Source organism: Daldinia loculata, assembly GCF_022478755.1.
Source record: "Daldinia loculata strain CBS 113971 unplaced genomic scaffold F4817scaffold_54, whole genome shotgun sequence".
Classification (NCBI taxonomy): domain Eukaryota; kingdom Fungi; phylum Ascomycota; class Sordariomycetes; order Xylariales; family Hypoxylaceae; genus Daldinia; species Daldinia loculata.
Genome location: NW_026054908.1, coordinates 149,990 through 170,515, shown reverse-complemented (window position 1 = coordinate 170,515; position 20,526 = coordinate 149,990). Strand labels below are relative to the sequence as shown.

The 20,526-nt window shown below is 40.0% G+C and overlaps 4 protein-coding genes across 4 annotated transcripts; all 4 read left to right on the top strand.

Moving 5' to 3' along the window:
- The first annotated feature begins 5,580 nt into the window (after positions 1–5,580).
- Positions 5,581–7,006, top strand: F4817DRAFT_347527 (uncharacterized protein). Its single transcript, XM_049304558.1, has 2 exons — positions 5,581–6,882; positions 6,946–7,006. The coding sequence occupies exon 1, from the start codon at positions 6,312–6,314 to the stop codon at positions 6,564–6,566; it is 255 nt and encodes an 84-aa protein (XP_049155924.1). The 5' UTR covers positions 5,581–6,311; the 3' UTR covers positions 6,567–6,882; positions 6,946–7,006.
- Positions 7,007–10,335: 3,329 nt separating this feature from the next.
- On the top strand, positions 10,336–11,786 carry F4817DRAFT_360974 (uncharacterized protein; the record flags this gene model as incomplete). Its single annotated transcript, XM_049306344.1, has 3 exons — positions 10,336–10,768; positions 10,823–10,962; positions 11,016–11,786. 3 exons carry the CDS (start codon positions 10,336–10,338, stop codon positions 11,784–11,786), a joined length of 1,344 nt encoding a protein of 447 aa, XP_049155923.1.
- A 1,363-nt stretch (positions 11,787–13,149) lies between these two features.
- Positions 13,150–15,164, top strand: F4817DRAFT_347519 (thioredoxin-like protein). The gene is made up of 2 exons (XM_049304557.1): positions 13,150–13,974; positions 14,219–15,164. The coding sequence occupies exons 1-2, from the start codon at positions 13,695–13,697 to the stop codon at positions 14,821–14,823; spliced, it is 885 nt and encodes a 294-aa protein (XP_049155922.1). The 5' UTR covers positions 13,150–13,694; the 3' UTR covers positions 14,824–15,164.
- A 211-nt stretch (positions 15,165–15,375) lies between these two features.
- Positions 15,376–17,183, top strand: F4817DRAFT_347513 (Alpha/Beta hydrolase protein). Its single transcript, XM_049304556.1, has 2 exons — positions 15,376–16,645; positions 16,706–17,183. The coding sequence occupies exon 1, from the start codon at positions 16,081–16,083 to the stop codon at positions 16,561–16,563; it is 483 nt and encodes a 160-aa protein (XP_049155921.1). The 5' UTR covers positions 15,376–16,080; the 3' UTR covers positions 16,564–16,645; positions 16,706–17,183.
- The last annotated feature ends 3,343 nt before the right edge of the window (positions 17,184–20,526 follow it).

The following is a 20,526-nucleotide window of genomic DNA, read 5'->3' as shown; positions in this document are numbered from 1 at the left end:
CTTGAGTATAGAGTAGTTTGTAGAGCTGGCATCAGTATTCTTTTTTGTAGACAGGGTACTTTTAAAGCATGACTTTAGTAGTGAGAGGCCGACTGTCTCTATACTATACCATCGACTTTCTATGGATGATTAAGATAGAAAACGATGCAACGAGGCTGACAGATACTATGGTAGTAAAGCTTAGCCTCGTAGCGCTAGACACTACCGTTTTGCTATTCTACACCACCTGTGCAAAATTTACTTGGACCCTTCTGCTTACCGAAACAAGCCCTTAATACTGAAACCCCTACAATCTGCTCAGAAATACAATAAATTCATTGACGAGGCTATGACACTACGTTGGGAATATCTACTATTGATCACCCGATTTTTAGGGTCAATAATGGGTATGATTTTATCGCGCAAGTGGCTTTGTAATCTCGGGAGGAATTGTGAATTTGAGACTTAGTGCAACGGAAATCTCGGTGAACTGCTTCACGTTCTTGTTTTGTCTTAATGGCTGTTTTCTATCGGACAGGGGATGTTGCAAACATCCCTTTAAGGCAGGATAACGTACGAGCATATAACTTTTTAATAATCAAAACATCTAGGCACGTAGGCTACTTAGTATCGTTTTTTCATCATAAATATGAAGACGCTGCTTTTTTTGTACGAAGCAAGGTAAATATTTATAGACGAAAATTATTTTTTGAAGAAATGCAAAGCACGTCAAAGAGTTGTCATGTATGTAGGGGCTTATCTTCTTCTAAGCAGGAAGTAATAATTCTACGCCGTAGAAGATATTCTAGCTTGGTATAGCGTGTATCATAAGTTATCGAAACCCACCTTGACTGCTAGCTCCACGGGAAGCGATCTAGGATATTTGCGACGCTACATCGGGATCCAGCCCTTCGATGGGAAGCCCCTACCATGCCGTCTCGTTCGATATGCCGTTATTTTATATTTTGCCTAACATACGGACCTGTCAGCGAATTCAAGGCACCGCTTTGACTTACTAGTGTATCCCTTTAGTTCCTAGCTCAAGGCCCCGTGGGGGGATGGCACCAAAGAGGTGGAGACGACACGGCCAAGCTAACAGCACATTCCAGGATGATGAGCACCTTGATCCAGGGAGGTCAAAAGAAATATCTTGGGAGGATAATGGCGCAGCACAACCTAAAATCCTACACTAGTCGATCCGGCTGCTTCGCTCACCTGGTTACGACGAGCCCTAAGACAACGTGGTTGCCCCCCTAAATGAATTATCTAGCCTAGATCAGACAGCCCAAGTAGTCTCCAGCGGGATGAGTAGCGCATGAAACAAATATCCGTCTCTAGACTAATCATCATCTCGACTTAGCAATATGGGTCTAGCCAATGCTACAATACTACAATACTCATGAGCCTCGAGTCCTCGACAGCCTCACAAGTCTTCAATAGGTGCCATTGGATATCGTAAAATTGGTTCCTGGTGTTGAATACTTTTACCTAAGACAAATAATTCACGGGCGCCCCTTTCTCATCTACAATGTTCCTACAAAATCTGCAGGCGAGCACAGATATTCCTCAGGCTTAAGACCAGGCTACCGCTGCGAAATTACATCTTAGACAGCCTTAGCTCCCGTCAACGATTCAGCTGCCGTCAGCTAATGGGCTATGATCAATGGGGCCGCAGATTCTTCAGGCTAATAACGGATATGCCGTAAGTGGCACGCAGCCCAGCCTTTGGGGGGAAATTGTGGTGACATCCCATGAATCTCAAGGCGCTTTATTGCACACCTCGGTGAAGTACTCTTCGGTATTTGTTGATTATAAAGATGTACCTGTTGAATTTAAAGATGTACTTGACTGTGACTCGGTCAGATGTCATTATTATTGATCCTGACTGTTGATGCAGTGACGACCACGGCACGAAACTGACATATGAATTCTACGCCGTAGCTCCCGTAGTGGGTTATCTAGGATGATCATTCGATTACGACGTACAATAAGCGAGTCTCATTACTAGAGCTTCCTTTTTAGAATCCACAAGTATATCCATATCCTTGGAGTGTTTAGTTGAAAACATGATACAACCCGCCTTCATTGGAGCCATACGTTATGTGATGTAGTGTTCAGCCATAGAAGCCCATAAACAAACACGCCAGTCTCGAAAAGGGTCTTATGTTACTTTGCTGCGGGCGGCGAATAATTAGTAGGTTGGCAGGATTCTAGATGAGACATCTAGAATAAAGGATACTTTCAGTATGTATGGCCGTGGGCTCCCGTAGCAAGCTTAGAGTTCCTCGCGGCACAATGATGTTGTTTCCTTGCTTCTTGCTCCACCTAATGATATAGGTAGCAATCTATGAGCCTGGTAACTTAGTCCTCTAGGGTGACTGGCATCACTATTACAAACGTAGGAGACCTAGGTGATGAAATGGAGTAGAGGATTACCCTCAAAATAGGGGGGTTCGCGAGTCTATCTACAGAGTATGGTGTTGATACAATACTATTAGAACGGGTCTACTACTACATATACACAGTAATAACTCATATTTGATAAGCTGTGCGATGTCTATCCCATAATTGGATGGCTTGCAGCAATAGGCCCAACGTTTATAGTTACCTTGAAGGTGGAGGATTCGAGAAAAGTGATCACGATCTCGAGGTGCCACCACATCCATTCCAAGCCTTGAATTTTCAGGGTTGCTCTCGGTATGTACGGTACCAAAATTATATCCTTTAATGACTGGTCTTCGATTTCCCTCAAGTAGCTTGTTAATACGTTACGGATTGACGGTGTTACATCTCATAATACTAATAAGACATATATATTAGGTTAGTAGACTTTATCGATATAATATCTCATATAACATGAATCTTAAAACACAGCATGATAGCGTACCTTATATCCTCTCAACATTATATACGATATTGGCTTTTTATTGATGCACTATAAGGTATATAAGGCATCTATATCGTCGTTTCAAACAAGAGCAAGCTATCTCGGCCCGAGTGTTTGTACGGAAGCCTGTTGCGATGTCGGGTTTCGACCAATGTTGGTGGTGGGCGGCATTCAAGTCTGTCAAAGCCATAAACACGCCCGCCTCACGAATTCATAGGCTGTAGCTTATCGCACAACTGGCTCACATGCACGTCAACGTAAATAGAAAATTATGGGGATTGTAATGAAAAAGCTATGGGTCCGCTCAAAATGGCGAGAGACGTCAAAGTTCGGAGGTTTGACGAAACTAGCCTAGGCGACGTCTCAAGCCCTTGCGCGCGAGCATGGGTGCTCGCTATTAAAGAATGAGTCTACGTGCATTTCACGCGTGCTCGCCGGCGAACTTAGCTGCGGAGAAGCTTGCTCATAGTTGAACGTTCACAGAGATAGCCGTCCGGACCAGCTAAAATGTGAGCTGTGCTCATGGGCGAATGTATGCAAGAATAACGCGCCTAAGTAACCGTGCTTCCTTTCGGGTATTTCTGCGTCCCAGAGAGTCGGACGACCCAGAGGAAGGGTCTTCAAGGGTGGCAGTGAGATGTTCAGACAGGGGACTCACCGGTTCTGGGTTCGCTTAGGGTTGTACTGGACCGCTACTACGTAGTAGTGGACGGGGCGCGGATGCGAACCGTGTGCCGGGAAGACTAGGGCATTCCCTGCCCAGCGGAATGGAGTCGATAGGCCAACGTACTGGTGTAGGGTTGACTGCTAAGCGTTGCATGTAGTCGAATGATGTTGTGCTGACATTGTTTTCGACAGTATGCTACATCAACGGCGTTACTGAATCTTCAGGCGAGTTGTATCAACTTAAGGATTCAACTCTAGAATCCTAGGTGGTCATAAAATGAACATTCATATATACATTAACTAGGTATTATTAAAACTACCTATGTAGGTACTTTGCCGTTAAACTTACCTAAGTTATGTTTTCACCGTAAGCTGACCCCTTTGTATCTATGTTACTACTTATGTTCCTAGTGACACCTCCACAGCACTTCGGTGGTGTCGTATTGGAACTTTTCAAACGCATTAGCGGAAGTGATACGGCACCCGGGATAGATCAAGCAGCTTCTCCGTGGCCGCCGGCCGTCAAGCCCCCGATGGGCATTACAAGGCACTGCAACAAGTCTAACGGGGATGGGCGGTGAGGGCATTGGGTGGTGTGTGGACTTCCTACCTAGGTAGCTCTTATAGCGAACGCTTGGTGACGTGGAGACATTCGCATAGACAGGACTAGCTAGAATCGCTACGGAAGCATTCTTCCAGGTAGGTATTCCTGTTGCGTTGATCTTCACTGTGCGTCACCCCTTTTGGGGGGTCTAAGACTAAGCTTTTCATGAGTCCCTTCTTTAGTAAGTGGATTCTCCTATATGATTCTTAGGATGTGAGCCTCATATCTCATATTGTAAGGTGAGACTGTCGTGCTTGTTTAATGGGTGGTTGAGGATTATTACAATTTCGACACAAATCCTGGGCCAGGATATACGCGTATCGGTCGTGCTGAACAAACTACCATGTATGGTTGGATGAAATACTCTTACCGGTCGTGTACTCTGCCAACCAGGTTTCTGGCAATGATAGCTTTCGTAAGGGCTAGAGGAAGCCAAATTTTAGCTAGTCGAAAATAAAGGAAGGGAATGCGGATGCGGGTGTTGTATCATCACTTATATCCTTGAAGTTCCACTCACATCTCAATGACTAGTACTCGGGGCGCGCCGAAATCTGATAATTCCGCTTTTCCCTAATAGAGCTAATAGAGTGTCCCCCTATACCGATTGGCCTTCTCATTTCTCGCTCGGACGCCTTCAGCTTTAGGTATGTAGAAGGTCCCTTTTTAGTATGGAAAATTGAAGGAGTATGGTGAGTAGACTCTAGTGTTAGAGCTTTATTTTAGTTACCTTTATTGAAATGACTTGGCGAGCTGCTCTACCCGAGCTTATTAAGAATAACAAACCAGATCGATTACATACACCCTACCTTCGCTATTAGCATCAAAATATTAGTCTCGATGTGGAGCTAAATCCGACCAAGCTATGCTATCTATTGATAGATACATGCACTAGAGCAGGAACGTGTTTTTGATGTCGGCTAGTACGTAACGTGGCATGCGCCGGCCCTTTCTATAGCTCGGGTTTTAGTTCCAAATGGATACGTGTGTGATGCTGTCCAGCGTTGTAGTAAACTTGGCATATCGTGAGTTGGAACACAATTCTCCCAATGTGAAGTATCCTGTATTACCCAAAGGACATAATTGCTGGTGGAAGAGTTTTCTACGTGGCTTATGAAGCAAATTTATTGGTAAGTCATCGGCTTTGGCTACAAATTGAGATCTCATGATAATGAAACTGTTCAAATCACAACCAACATATTGCTCTAAACTTATTGCAAATTGGCTAACGCGTGTTAGTATAATGACTAACAGTATTATTAGTTATTATTGTATAGAAAACCACATTTTAAAGTCATTACTCGATATAATATGTTGCATGTTTACCAATAGGAGGTTATCTAACACTACGATAGTCTATATTTCAGATCAGCCACGAGTAACTAGACCAACTGGTTTACATTTTTATATAGATATTTACGAGCTGAAAACATGCACAAACAAGAAGCTGCAAATTATTGTTAATTACCTAGATTACTACCTATGATACCTTATTGACTTTTACTACCCAAAGTTATGCTCCCGCCTTTATCTAATACACAATCGAGTAGCCGGAAGAATCAACTATTCTGAACACTACCCCGATAAGAAAGATGGACGGGTTAAAAAGATTAACAACCCTTTCCACAGATGATAACCGTTATTCGATAGTAAATACACAGACTGCTACATGCCTGTCAACTTAGTTACACCCAAGATCCAGGTTGGAATTATGTTTGTGGTTCTAGAAGAAAAGAGTGGAAGCCATAGAAGCGCAGGGGTTGCTCCGCTTTTGGCAACTTGGACGGCAAAGCTTCGAGAATGTTTTCATTCGTATGGTCGAATAAATTGATGTCATTGTCGGTAATGCCTGCGAAATGAAGGTGCCGCTAGCAAGGCGCGGGAGATTCCCATGCCACGGTTCAAGCAACGATCCATTGCCTTGAACTAGTCTACATAGTAAGGGGGACCATGTCCGGATAAGGCGCTCGGCCGAAGGGATAAAGCATAATCAGATCGAAAGATTGTCATAATTGTTGAAATACCTAAGGAGGGGAGAAAATGTAACTCGCCGTAGTAATTATGCCGTGGATAGTATAGGGTAGCTAGACGTTCGCGGCGCCGTTATGTACATGTTCCTGTCCACGTAATGTCGGACGGGGATGGTTTCCAAAGAGAAAAGATCCTTTCAATGTTGGCATGTCCGGGTCCAGCGCTTTTCTTCCGCTTCTCGAAATCTTCCAGAATCTTGCTCTGTTGGGGTTAGGGCCAATTTCGGGCCTGTTTGGAAACCTCATGCGCCGGGGTGCATTGGCTGATGGAACCCATGCCTTTCCCCACAGCTATCCAGCCATCCATACCGTACCATACCGTACGTGCGGTGGCAGAGGCCACTCGAGAGGGTACACTGTCGAAAACGTGGTTATGTATCATTTCGTGTCCTACTCTTACTGAGCAGCTGAAGATAAGCGTGATCACACGAGGCTATAAGCTGCGGACAGCTGCGTTGTTCTCAGCTGGTAATGCTGATAGGAATGCTACGCTAATACGACTCGGTCTTTCTCCATGATCTCGGGGTTGATTTGGAACTGGAGTACTGTATGAGATAGAGTGCGAGAAGAGTGTTACTGCCTAGATGCCCTGGATCTTCCCGGCATTATCTGCGTCTTCCCGTCGTGAAAAAAAAGTGACGTGTTAAGTTGGAGATTCATCTCATTTGACGACGTCGATATGTATACGACTGTTAGAATCAAAAGTAAAAATTCGATATCTGAATTATAACTTATGAGCTATCTAATAGAGAAGGGGGTCGTCCTTTTTTCTCTGTACCTACCTGTCTATACTCTGTTCTAATTGGACATGACCGTAAAAACACTTAAGAAAAAGGAATAATACGTCCCTCTCGCACTCGGGGAAGTAGAGAGTAGTGTGGGTGTAATGTGATATACCTCCTTTACGGTACGTACCTACTCACTTCGTACACGGATCCCCCACCGGGTTACATGTATTGTTGTTTGGTACTTCGTATATTTTAATATTTCATTTTGGCACAAGAACGAGAGGAAAGGTATCTAAGTAAAGTAAGTACCGTATGTAAAGGTAAAGAGAAAGAAAATAATCAAACATTCAAAATCCAGGCATTTGGTGTTGCCGTTGCAGAATAGCCCATACTAGTCCGGATTTGTTATTACCAGATTACCATCATTACCATCATGGAGTTAAGCCTGGATATGCAATTTTGATTCTACCTGGTATTCTTTACGGTCAGTGAGGGTCACTGAGCGGAATGCACCCCCGTGGCTAGTGGCTAGTCATGGCTAGTCCCTATTTATGGAAACGATTGAATCCCCATGGAAGCCGAAGAAGCAGATAAGTACGTCTTATTTACAAGGATATTTCTTTCTTCTTATTAATTCTTACCTTCTTACCATGTCTTCGGTACGCGCCAATCCCACGTCCTCCCTTGGATGACTCTTGGGTTGACTTGACTTGACTTGCTTGCTGAGAGTCTGTGAGTCTAGGCAGTTCCGACGGAAAATGACTGGTGACTGGTAACTGGTATTTTCATTGCTCAGTATTCGTCACCCTACCAAGATTTATCACCAGCCTTCCGAGATACTTTAATTCCGATGCCGAATGCGCTGGTATTGCACAGCGTATGTATGTACTACCCCATGGTTTGTATATACCTAGACCTAGACCTATGTATGTAGACCTAGGTCAAGTATGATGTAGACCTGTATGATGTATATCATATGCATGTATGTACCTTATGCGTCGTGTTAGCTACCGTTATATGGATATTGCCCACATGAAAAAACGCCCCGTCTGTCTCATTCCCCGTAGACTTCAACGTTCGTACATAAAATTTCACCCTTAATGGTGTTTCACTTGTTGCAATCAAGTGATTATGTACAATGGCACGTCTGGGGGAGATCATGGCAATATCGCGGATGGTATGAGCGGGTCCCGTTCTATGGGTCTTTACTGGGATCATAGTTGTGCCTGATGCCAAGGTAAGCAATGTTCAGACCGGTTCCTCTTCCTGGGTCCTGGGGCTGCCTGGGTACATGATCGAATTATGCGTTTGATATCTACTATAGCAGTCCATAATAGTCCGTAGTAGCCCATGGTATTGGTACCTAAGTAGCTCACATATCGATCTGATAAAAGAGAAGAATATATGGAATAGAGAATTAACCTCGATTATCTCGATATATATATATTTAGAAAGTTGAATGAATATACTGCCGAATCGGGATGATCCGAAAAGCCCCGACAGTTTTTTTTTCTTCTTTTTTTTCTTTTCTCGCTTTAACCTACAGGGGTCAAGCTTCCAGAAAACAAATTCAATACTGAAAATGGTTTAGCGGGTGTTGAATAATGCTTAGACTACTTTACTTTATCGATACCTTAGTGGCAATACGCGCATGTACGTATGCTACTTTGGTACCCGTGTAGCTGTAGCCCTATTAAAATGTGGTTTCATTGGACCTTCACGGAAATGAACAAGGGTCGAGAGAAAAAACAGGTAGGAAAAGGAGAAAAGAATTATTTAATATAATACTTACGTAGAAAGTTTTTTTTCTTCTTTTATTCCTCACTTTAACATCAGTATACATTGACGCAACTGGACTGTAAGGGTTGCTGCATTTCTGCCTGGATTATATACCTATGTATACGTACCTACGTAAGTAGCTTCGTGCAGTGTTTTTGTTTCTTTAGAGATAGATTAGGTACATGTGCCTACCTGAGGTACCCACGGCAACATTTACCTTTACCTGCGCGTTGTGGCCCCTGCTCCCGTTCCTTACCATCTTTACAGTGTGCACTTACCAACGCGCATGCACCATTTTACCTGCCCACCGCCAAATTTATATCAAATGTACCAAGACGTAAGTATCTAAGTAGGTACTGAAGTACTACGGTACACCTCCCTCGACAAGCTTACCTAAAATAACCATCGATTTGGTCATTTCATCACTTCCATTATTTTTCCTTCCCTCGCCGTCACACATCCTTTTTCTAAATTCCTTCGTCAACCTTTTTTTACTCTGAGCCGGCCGTCTGGATATTGATCACCTTAAGCAGCGGCGCTCTTGTTCCTCTTACGTTGTCTACCGTTAAACTTGAAAGAGCCCGAATAATTCCTCGAGGTACGTTAGGATCACAAGCTGCCCCATTCCCTCCCGCCTTAGTCGCCTAGCTCCGGATCTACCACGCGCTTTCTTTTGTTGCAGAGATATGGCCCGTTCGGTTTGCACGATGTGCTTCCGTAGTTGCTATACAATCCGATCACTTCCTCATGTCTTTGTCACGCGTCGCATTCAAGCGGCGGTTTGCCTTGACCGATCTACTATAGTAGATCTATGAGCTCAAGGTATCTTGCACTACAGGAGCCTTCGGTGTTACATAGCTCTGTCGACAAGGTCCAAGTCAACAAACATTATTTTTCATCCCGCATGTGCCACGAACGCTACCAAGCTGTTCTTAGTTCATAACATGCATACTTCTCCAGAGTGCTGACTCGATTAGGCTTGTTCAGGACTACGGATCTTTCGCCCCATACTGCCCTAATAAACGCGAAATCGTGACTGGACTACCACATCACTCGACTGTATTTTCATCACGTCCTCACGAATTCAGCTCCACGGCATACGCCCGCGATACCACTACCCCGCCTTCGTCATCTTTCCTAATAATCGAAAGAGGAATATTTCTCTAGAGATTGTTACTTGTGCTGCTGTGCAGAACTCTCCTTAAGATCCGATAGAAAAATTTAGGCGCATCGAGTTGTCTGGCCTCAAATAGTCAGGCTGAAACTGTGCGCAACTTCTATCAAGGCAAACCGTTCACGTAACGCTAGAGTGTTAGATTTGACTCGTCAAGGTCAAAGCTGACGCGTATCGAGTCCAACGACCCGGAACCCTCTCACCATTGGCAACAAAAGCGATAATTTGTGTCTTGTTGACGTATACAGACTGGGATACTTGGATTATACAACACCTTTATATCGAACTTTTGTGTATTTGGAATTGGAATTCGCTTGAACTGTCTGAATAAGGAAGAATCTACCCCTCTATAGCGCGCGCAGCACGGCGAAGAGGTGATAATCCTATTGAGATCCGAGTTTGTTGGGAAACCCCATTCGGTTAATTTGGATTTTTGTTCTGGCCACACTATGTCCAAATCGCCGTCATCTGAAGTGATGAACATCACAAATATGTTGGACAAGAAGAATGCGGCGGCAGCTGCAGCAGCCGCAGCAGCAGCGTCAGGTCGCTCGCCGGAACACCAACTTCTTCCCCATCCGCAGCTGACTCCGATCGGCATGGATCGTGCGAACTCACCGCACGGATCCGAGAGCTCCTACCACTCAGGCCCCCGCCCTGGCCAACAATTAGACGCCCTGAATGGCATGAGTAACGGTCGGCCCTATGGTTCCCCCACTGCAATGCATGCAACGATGGCCCTGTCCGACCCTAGTATGCCTCCTACTATGATGATTCCTGGCATGCCGCAGCTCTCCCATGCACTCTCTATGCCCTACAACAAGCTTCCTGAGCAGCCCCAGCAGCCACAACCTCAACCAAAGGCGTATCCATGCAGCACATGTCAAAAAGCCTTCGCGCGGCGTAGTGATCTGGCTAGGCACGGTAAGTTGTCCTTTTATTAAATCGATGAAAAGGGATGACTCTAATGTGCCTTAGAACGTATCCATAGTGGTATTCGTCCGCATGTCTGTGACTACGAAGGATGCGGGAAACAGTTTATTCAACGATCAGCTCTGACGGTGCACCAACGAGTTCATACTGGCGAGAAACCCCACATGTGTGAACGATGTGGCAAGGTATTAATTGTCCCTATTTTCACGTAGAAGACACGCTGACTTGAAATCTTTAGCCATTCAGTGACAGCAGCTCATTGGCCCGACACAGGCGTATTCACTCGGGTAAACGGCCGTATAAGTGCCCCTATGCTAACTGTCAAAAGACGTTCACTCGAAGAACTACGTTGACTCGGCACCAAAATTCTCATTCTGGCACAGTTGAAGAGGCAGCAGCAGCCACAGCCAATGCTCTAGCAGCGCAGGCTAGTAGAAACGCTGCTCGCGTGGCTCGTAGTGATGGTGAGCCTGGATCAAACCATGGTTCACCACTGAACACACCCTCGCCAGGCCAGAGACATATGTCTATCTCGCCTAGTGCCGAGCTCGCTGCTGCTAATGCGATGCGCAACAGCGACTATTCGTACGTGGGCAATGGCTCACTTCCGGTGCATATCCGCACCGATATGCAGTCCCAGAGTCCTACTTCGGCCCCGGGCTACCCTACAGGCATGCGACCTACTTCTCACCCAACGGTGTATCCGCCACCCCCTACTCTGGAGCCAAGTATAGAATCGCATCAGTCAGGTACTGGTAGTACAGGTGGAAGTCCTCATATGGGTAGTGTCGGATGGCAATCGCCTTCGCACATGGCTTCACCCACCCACAGCAACAGTGGCAATAGCTACGTGTATCCCGATCCGGATCAGCCATTTCTGGGCAGCAACAACTTGGGCCAGATGTATTACAATTCGAGCGCTCAAATTCGACGACCAACAAGCACGGAACCCAGTTCGGCAGGATATGACGTTAAGCCACGTCCTAACGAGCTGTGGGCTGGTCAGTAGGATGACTTCCAAAGCGGCGTAGGATGGCGTTACGATGAGATCACGTACGCCTACGGATATGATCTTGCATAGATCTCCTTTGTTTCTTGCATCTTCCCTTTGTGTTATGGACGGCTCAATACCCAACGGCACGGCAGGTTTGATTATTCGCGACATGCGTTTGAGATGGCAAGTGGCGTTTGTCTCTTTTCTTTTGTCTTGTTTTCAGGCTTCAGATCAGGAATCCCACTACGAGGCAGTTTCGACTCAGTCTAGAGGCGTACGCCCCTCGCATTAATCGGCCGAGGCATAGACCGCCGGCGCCACTGGTGGAACTTAATAATATCACGGGCCAATGCTTGCATCTCACTTGATGGATTCAACTGAGATGAAGATGGTCTGTTGGGACTTCGCTTCTTCCTGCCGATTCGAAATAGACTGGTCGGCCTGGCGGTCTTCACGATACTACGCATAAATCGGCATAGGTGGAAAGGAAGGAAGTTAGGGATAAGGATCGGAAAAGATTTGGTCAAGGGACTCTGGAGTATTTGCTTGCTCTTGTAGTGGATGGTAAATATGTAAAGAAAGACAGGAATCTGCTTGGTGCGATGGATTTCGCTTTAGAAGAGCACAAACGTACAGTGCGATGGTATGTCGATAAAAAGACTAGTCGCCGATATTGAGCATCAAGAATGAAAAGAAGATTTCGGTAGCGCTTTGAATAGAGAGCAAAAGCCATCTTTAATGCTTGTCTCGTAGTTTACCTCGTGGGGTATACTACATCGCTTATTGATAATTATGGTTGAGGCTGTACGTACTAAACAAATAGTCAATCGATGGTATATTAAATTATAATTGAATTTAACAGAAATTATACTGGAGGTTGCCTATTGTTTATATTATAGCACCCCACGTCAATATATACCACATCTACCAACATATTCGTGTAAAGACAAGACAACATCCTATACTACCTATGTATGTATGCAGGTTGCCATACTAGTGCCATCTTAACATGTAGGTAGTTTCCTAGCACGGGATGCGCATGCTAAATCCCGGCGCGCGGGCAAGGTGGATGCGCTACTAGGCTTCTTGAGGATCGAGCACCATGTCTTCTCTCTGTCGTATACTACTCTGCAAACGTCGATCCTCGGGGCCGTTTAACATCTGCCGCGCGTGGATTCCTTGGCGGCGCAGTAAGAAAATAAATTCAAAAAGGCATCCGTCGTTGTCGTACGATTGTGACGAAATTGGCACGGCCGGTTGAGGCGGTGATGGCGTGGCGGGATCCCGGGGGTCTAGCGCCCGGGGAAGCTTTTGGCGATTTTTTGATTTGTGATCATATGTACTTCGTACGGGGTAGCTGCATAATATGTAATCCCTCCCCCCCTTTCTTTTTTTCTTTCTTTTCCATATCTTTCTTCAGCGCGGCTATCAGCGCATCGTGGTTGGGACTAGTTATAGCTCGGCTCTTGCTCTACTCTGCATCATATTTATTGATTATGTGATCTTTAAACTACCAAGAGGAAAACTTTGCTGAACTACTGGTGCTTGATGCGGGAGGCGGCGTCTTGTTTCTTCTATGCATGTTGGATACAGGATTTTTGATATTAGGGTTTTGTGCGGGCTGGCGGCGTGGGACTAACTTGACTGACTATTTATTTATGTCTTGCGGTGTCGATTATTCTGCGAGGATGGAAATCCCCGAGGATGTGGTGAAGCGATTGATTGGGCTTCTGCCCCTATTACAACTTTCTTCTTTTTCTTAAACCGAGACTTCGACTATTCAAGATTCGAGCCCCTTGCTCCTTTCCGGCGGTGGTCCGAGGAGGAATATCATTTCATAGAAGGAATTAAGGGCCTGTTTACAACTCTTCTGGGAGTCCTGCCCTTAGCCTCTGGGATTAACGTTGCCTAAATCCTTGGAACATGGCGAGTATACGGGACTTACTGTTGCCTGTCGACGACAAGGAGATCACAGGGGCGGTAGTGAAAAAAGAGGAGGAAGCCACCGAGAAGACCGACATTATACCCTCAGAGACGACGCGGTTTCTTGTGGAATTCATCTTGGATGTGATCTGTCCGTACTGTTACATCGGGTTCAAAAATCTAAAGGCCGCTATCGAGACTTATAGAGCCCGTCATCCAGAGGCAATTTTCGAGATAGTCTGTACTCCGTTTCTGCTTCACCCTCTAGCAGCTCGAAGTGGTAAGTCGTACATTCAACTTTCCGAATCTCGAACATAGACGAAAGCATGAAGCTTTATATACACCGATCTTGATTGACGGTTGTATACAGTACGTCCAATCTTCCACATATCATGTAACAACTCGGCAGATGCTAGATGGAGGGAGGAGAGACATATTCGCTTAGCCCTAAACCAAGACACATTGGGAATCCCGTGATCACTAACAGATTGACCAGCCAGCTGGCTAACCTAGTCTTACCATAGCATACGACAAATCCGACTACCTAATCGCACGTACCCGAGGCCCCGCGTATTGGGTCGGCCCCGGAGAAGCAGCTGGTATAAACTTCACCTGGGCCGGGCGCACGGGAAGCACGCGGGACGCGCACAAGCTTCTCCGGTTCGCACTAGAGAGCACGCCCACAACGGCCCGCGCAGCACGTAATAGACGAGGGGCACCAGCTCCGCCATCGCCACACACCAGCGCTCGCGCGCCAACATCACCGTCCGCCGTGAACGGCAACACTCCAGCCCGGGGCCCAGCCCTGCAACTGCGCCTCCTGGAAGCGCTCTTCCGGGCACACCACGAGTCCGACGGGGATATATCGGACCCCTCGTTTCTCGCGGAGACGGCGTCCGCCGCGACGGGGTTCGCGACCGCCCAGATCCGTGCCGTTCTCGAGGACGCGAGCGAGGCGTGGGGCCGCGCGGTGAGTGCCTTGGTCGCGGAGGTGTCGTCCCCGCGGGGGCTCGCGGTGCGTGCCGTACCTACGCTTGTGGTCAACGATCATTATGTGATTGGCGGGGTGCAGAGCGCGGGGTTTTTGGTTGATGAGTTTGAGAGGATATGGAGGGGTGGAGGGAGGTAGAGCGTATCCTACGGTGTGGGAGGTTGATAGGGGAAACTTTCATGGGGTGGTCGAGTCGTCTTGAAGGGGCTGGTTGTTTTATTAGTTCCTAGGGGCTACTTCTCCTATTAGTTCTACCCTCGAATTAAGGGGAGTGCGAGCCCGCCTGACCTGGAAGTTTAACTAGTCGAAAATAGCTACAATTGGGAGTTTGTAAATATTTAGCAAAAGGAGATATATCTGGCTACGGCTTTAGAAAGAGTAAGGTAAGCTAGTCGTTCAGTATTGTTAAATACCTAAGAACAGTGCTATTGTATAGATCTGCCTATATTTTTAGCATTGATGAATACAGTTAAAGTGCATGGATATTATGCAGTCTAACTACAACACCATATGTCTATGATATCTCTTGCTGTCCCTTGTACAACTCTGCTATTATCGATGTTCTGATAGCAGAAGTATGCTGACTGTACCTTGAATATATATCTCTTTAGTTCCCTCACCCAGACACTTAGACATAGTTCACTTGTATAGAACTATTAGTTAGTAACATAATTGTTATTAACTAGTATACTATATTTGAAGTATTTTGGAAGGTCTATGCTTCTCTTGGCATACAAGTAGGTAAGAGGACTTTAGAGATGATACAGGAAGACTATTTGCGTTATAATAGCCTAGTTAACTTCTCCGCAGCCTCATGCCGTCAATTACCGGTACATGATGCCGACTGGACACTCAAAAGTCCCACTATGGGGAAGGATAATGGGCTATTCGCGGACATTACATGTATCAGCTCAAGGCCAAGGCTAAAGGCTAAAATGAAAAACAAATTACTGTATATTAGAAATTGAACTTTACTATAATGCCGCCTTCGAATTTTCCTCGAATGATATCTCAACGTTAGCTCGGGACGACTTAACAATCTTGTTATACCCTTCACTGATCCTCTGATAAAGGTGAGCTGGTAGAATATTGGTATTATATGAAATTCTAGACCCTTTTCTTGGATAGGGATCTAAGGTACCATCCTCTAAACTCTGGGCATAAAATCTGGGGATACGATGTGACGGTAGATACGGAACAAGTCCGAAACTGGGACTTCATCCGGGAAACACCGTTTCTATAGATGCGATCATTTATCGACAAGTTAGAAAACTAAAACCTCAGGAATATAAGAGTGCTTAGCCCTTCGACCACGAGGTTCGACAGATAGACAATTAATTAACCCCTTACGAGCAAGAAAAGGCTCCAAAAAGTATTCGTAAAAGATCAAGGATTATGCTCACCAAGTCTCTCCTCTTCACGGCCCTCCTCAAGGCCATTGCCGCGACGCCGATCAATCTCGACGAGCGGCAAACCGCTTGCGAGGACATACATTTTTTTATTGCCCGGGGATCAACCGAACCATATCCAGGCAGCCAGAAGGACCTCGTCAACAGAGTATGCGAGGGCTTGTCAAGCTGCGGGTACGAAGATATCATATATCCCGCCACGCTTGAGAACTATTGCAACTCGGCATACGCGGGAGTCGCCAATGGTACCGCGCAAATCACAGCATATGCTGAAAGCTGCCCTGAGGCGAAGTTGGTTTTGACTGGCTATTCCCAGGGAGGGCACGTCGTAGGCGACATACTTGGAGGCGGCGGGGGTCCTTTCCAAGACTGCACGCAGAAAACGAACACGCCTTTATCACCTGAAACCTCGCCCGGTAATCAGAGTACGGCAACCTCACACCCCCGAAATTTTGACGGCGTATACTAACTAGATCTTCTAGTCGTAGCGGTGACCTTCTTTGGCGACGTGCGTCACACAGCCTCTCAGACTTACAATGTGGGAACAGGTGCTGCCGGTAATGGAGTAAGTACCTAGTCTACAAGCGCCCAAACTTATATGGTACACTAACGGGTAGCAACTTAGATTTGGCCGCGATCAGAGTCGGATCTCGGATCTTTGAACAGATTCTCGGAATCAATGCACTCATGGTGTTTCGTAGATGACCCTGTCTGCGGTGGTGCCGGTGGCTCGGATTATAGCGCGCATATTGCGTATTTCAATCAGTCTACCCCCGAAGCTGCCACGTGGGTGAAAACCAGGCTCATTTAGGTGTATATTCTGAAGATATCATAAGTAGTGGAATATAGTCGATGTTATCATAATAGGGGACCGGTTTGGAGGTATGAATGAGATGACAAAAAGTTGTATTGCTGAAGTGTAGTGGGGCCGGACCTGGAGGTGCGTACCTGAGGTTAGGTACTTATCCGGGTGGGGGGGGTTTTAAGACAAACTGATATCAGTCTGTTAACATTATAAAAAAGGGTTAAAATAATTTATCTCAGTTCTCAGACCTGAATTCGTTGAAGCGGGCTGCGCCCGCTTGCGCCACGCAACGCATGGCCCGTGTGTTTGTATCTGTAAGGCATGTGTATAAGTTTTAACGAATTTAAGTTTAAAGCCCGTTTAAACTTAAACGTTACTTATTTTTTAATTTAATGGTAAATAACAAAAAAATTTATTTTACAATAATTTAATATATTATAAAAACGTATAAAATAATTTTAATTAAAATAATTTAAAGTTAATAATATATTTAATTTATTTTTTTAATTTTTTTATATACGCGTATAACGTTACGTTTTTATATATTAAATTAAAACGTTAAAAAAAATTTAATTTTTAAAGTTTAAAATATTATAATTAACATTATAACATTATAATTAATATTATATATAAATATAAAATGTTTTTTATTTTAATTTTAATATATTATTATTAAAACTTTTCGTTTTTTTATACATTTATATAATATTGTTTTTTTATATATTAAATTTTATAACGCGTGTTATAACCGGTATTACGGTTAATATTAACCACTTTTATTTTATTAATATTATAATAAATAATATTTATAATTACATATAAAATACTTTAAAAGTTATTATTTAATTATTTAAACTTTCCCGGTTTTTTTTATACCCGTATAATTTTATTACATGTTACGATTATTACGTTATAACCGGTGTTATAACCGGTGTTATAACCGTTATTATAATTATTTTTAACGTTTTAAAAAATTTAAAACGCGTAAATTTAATTAATAAATTTAATAATAAAATTAATATAATTATATAATTAATTATTATTTATTATAAAAACGCGTTAATATCGTTATTTTTAATAATTTTATTAATTTAATAATGTTTTTAAAAAATAAAATCGATTTTTAATAAAATTGTGTTTAAATTAACTTTAAATTAAAGTTTTAATATTTTTTTAAAAAAGTTATATAAATTATAATTAATTAAAAAAGTGGTATAATTAAAAAAATATAACTTTATAAATTAAAAAAATTCGAAACTTTAATTTAAAATCATTTAAAATAAAAAATAATTTATTTAAATAATAAAAATTTATACGTTTTATATTAAATATTATTTAATTTAAAAATTTTAATTATTTTAATAAAAATATTTTTAAAGTTATAAATTTAATTTAAATATAATAATAAAAATAATTGTTTGGTAAAATTAAATTAATATTATTTTTTTACCATTATTATGTTTTTAATAATGTTTTAATTACATAATTATAAAATTATATAAATAAAATATATATTATATATAATTATATTATGTTTATAATAAATATATTAACGTAAAATATATTTTAATATAATAATAATGGTATTATTAATATATTTAATTAATAGTTATTATATATTAAAAATATATATATATTAAAAAAAAAAAGTTATTTTAAATATTTTTTATTTTAAAAGTTTTAAAATTTTTTTTTTTTATTTTTTTATTAAGTTACGATAAAATTTAAATGATTATAAATTATTATAAATTATATAAATTTACGGGTTATTTAAATTAATTATAAAACATTATATTATATTATATTATATTATGTATACGTGTAAAAAAATGATTTATTATTTTATATAAAATATATTAAACCATTTATTTTTTTTAAATTAATTAAAATGTTTTAAACTTTTAAAAATTATTATATTAATAAAGTTTATTTATTATTAAAATGATAAAATATATAATTTTATTAAATTAATTAATTTTATATAAAATTAACGTAATAAAATAAATATAATAATTATATTAATAAATTTTATTATATTAATAATATTAAATTAAAATTAACGTAATAAAGTAAATATAATAACCGTATTAATAAACTTTATTTGATAAAACACCGGTCATGTAACCATGTCACATAATTAAGGTTATGCCCATATATATTACTTGGGAATTAACTTATATATATGTAAATAAATATTTTTCATTTGGTAAATTTTTTACTTTTTTTATTTAATTAAATATAATTAATTAAACCATTTTATTTAAATTATTTTATTATTTTTTATTTTTTATATTATATAATATACGGTAATATTATTGTTATTTTAATATTAATTAATAATTAATTTATAAGTTAATTATAAAATAATAAAAAAAAACTTGTTAAAATTTTATTATAATTTAAAATGGTAATAATAAAAAAAAGGTATATTAATTAAAAAAAGTATATATATGATAATTTTAAAAATAACAATTTAAATGCGGATTAAGCTAAAAAAATAAACTTAAAAGTTATAAATATATATTATATAAAAAGATTTATTACATATAATAATAATTAATGCGATAAAAATTTTTAAAATATATTTTAAATAAATTTTAACGGTTAAAACGTGGCAATATTTAATAAAATTAATTAATTATTAAAAAAAAATATAAAAAAATATTTTATAAATTATAAGTTATATATGTTTAAAAATGGATTATTTAATTAAAAGTTTTATAATATATTAAATATAAAAAACTTTCCGGTGTTTTTATAAAAAATAATAAAAGATTATACAAAAAAAAATATATTTATTTTAATATTAAATTTATAATATGTTAAAAAGTTAAAAAGTATAATAAATAAATTTATGATATTAATATAATAACTGTAATTATTAAATTTATTAATAATTAAATTAAAAAGATTAAATTAATTAATATTAAAAATATAATCGAATTTATTAATAAAATTTTTAAAATAATTAATAAATAAAAGTAAAAAGGTAATAAAATTAAAAAATAATTAAAAAGTAATTAATTTATTAAATTATATAAAAAAGTTAATATTTTATTTAAAAATAAAATTTAAATAAATAACGTATAAAAAACCGTTATTAATAACAATTTAACAACCATTTTTATATTTACTTTTAATAAATTAAATATATATATATTAACTTATTTAATTTTAAATAAATTAACCATATATAATTTAACATTTAATAAATTAATTATATATACATTTATTTTTAATAAATAATTAATTAAATATTTATTTATTATTAATATAAAATTATTATATAATTATATATTATAATTAATAAAAAAAATATTAAAACCAAATAAATTAATTTTAAATATATTAACTTTAAATATAAATATATTAATCTTTATAAAAAAAACATTAATAATTAATATATTAACTATTAATAAAAAGATATTAATTATATTAACCATATTAACCTTTTTAATTTTAAAAATATTAATATTTTATAAATTATTTTTTTTTATACCAATTTTTTTTATATTAATTTTTTTTATATTAACTTTTCTTATACCAATTTTTAATATAATATTATATAAATTAATATTTTAAAAATTAATTTTAAATAAACTAAATTGGTTTATTATAAATATTTAT

Coding starts and splice junctions, on each gene's coding strand:
- F4817DRAFT_347527 (XM_049304558.1), top strand. CDS start 6,312: ATGTCCGGGTCCAGCGCTTTTCTTCCGCTTCTCGAAATCTTCCAGAAT.
- F4817DRAFT_347519 (XM_049304557.1), top strand. CDS start 13,695: ATGGCGAGTATACGGGACTTACTGTTGCCTGTCGACGACAAGGAGATC. Junction 13,975..14,218: donor CCCTCTAGCAGCTCGAAGTG/GTAAGTCGTACA, acceptor GTCTTACCATAG/CATACGACAAATCCGACTAC.
- F4817DRAFT_347513 (XM_049304556.1), top strand. CDS start 16,081: ATGCTCACCAAGTCTCTCCTCTTCACGGCCCTCCTCAAGGCCATTGCC.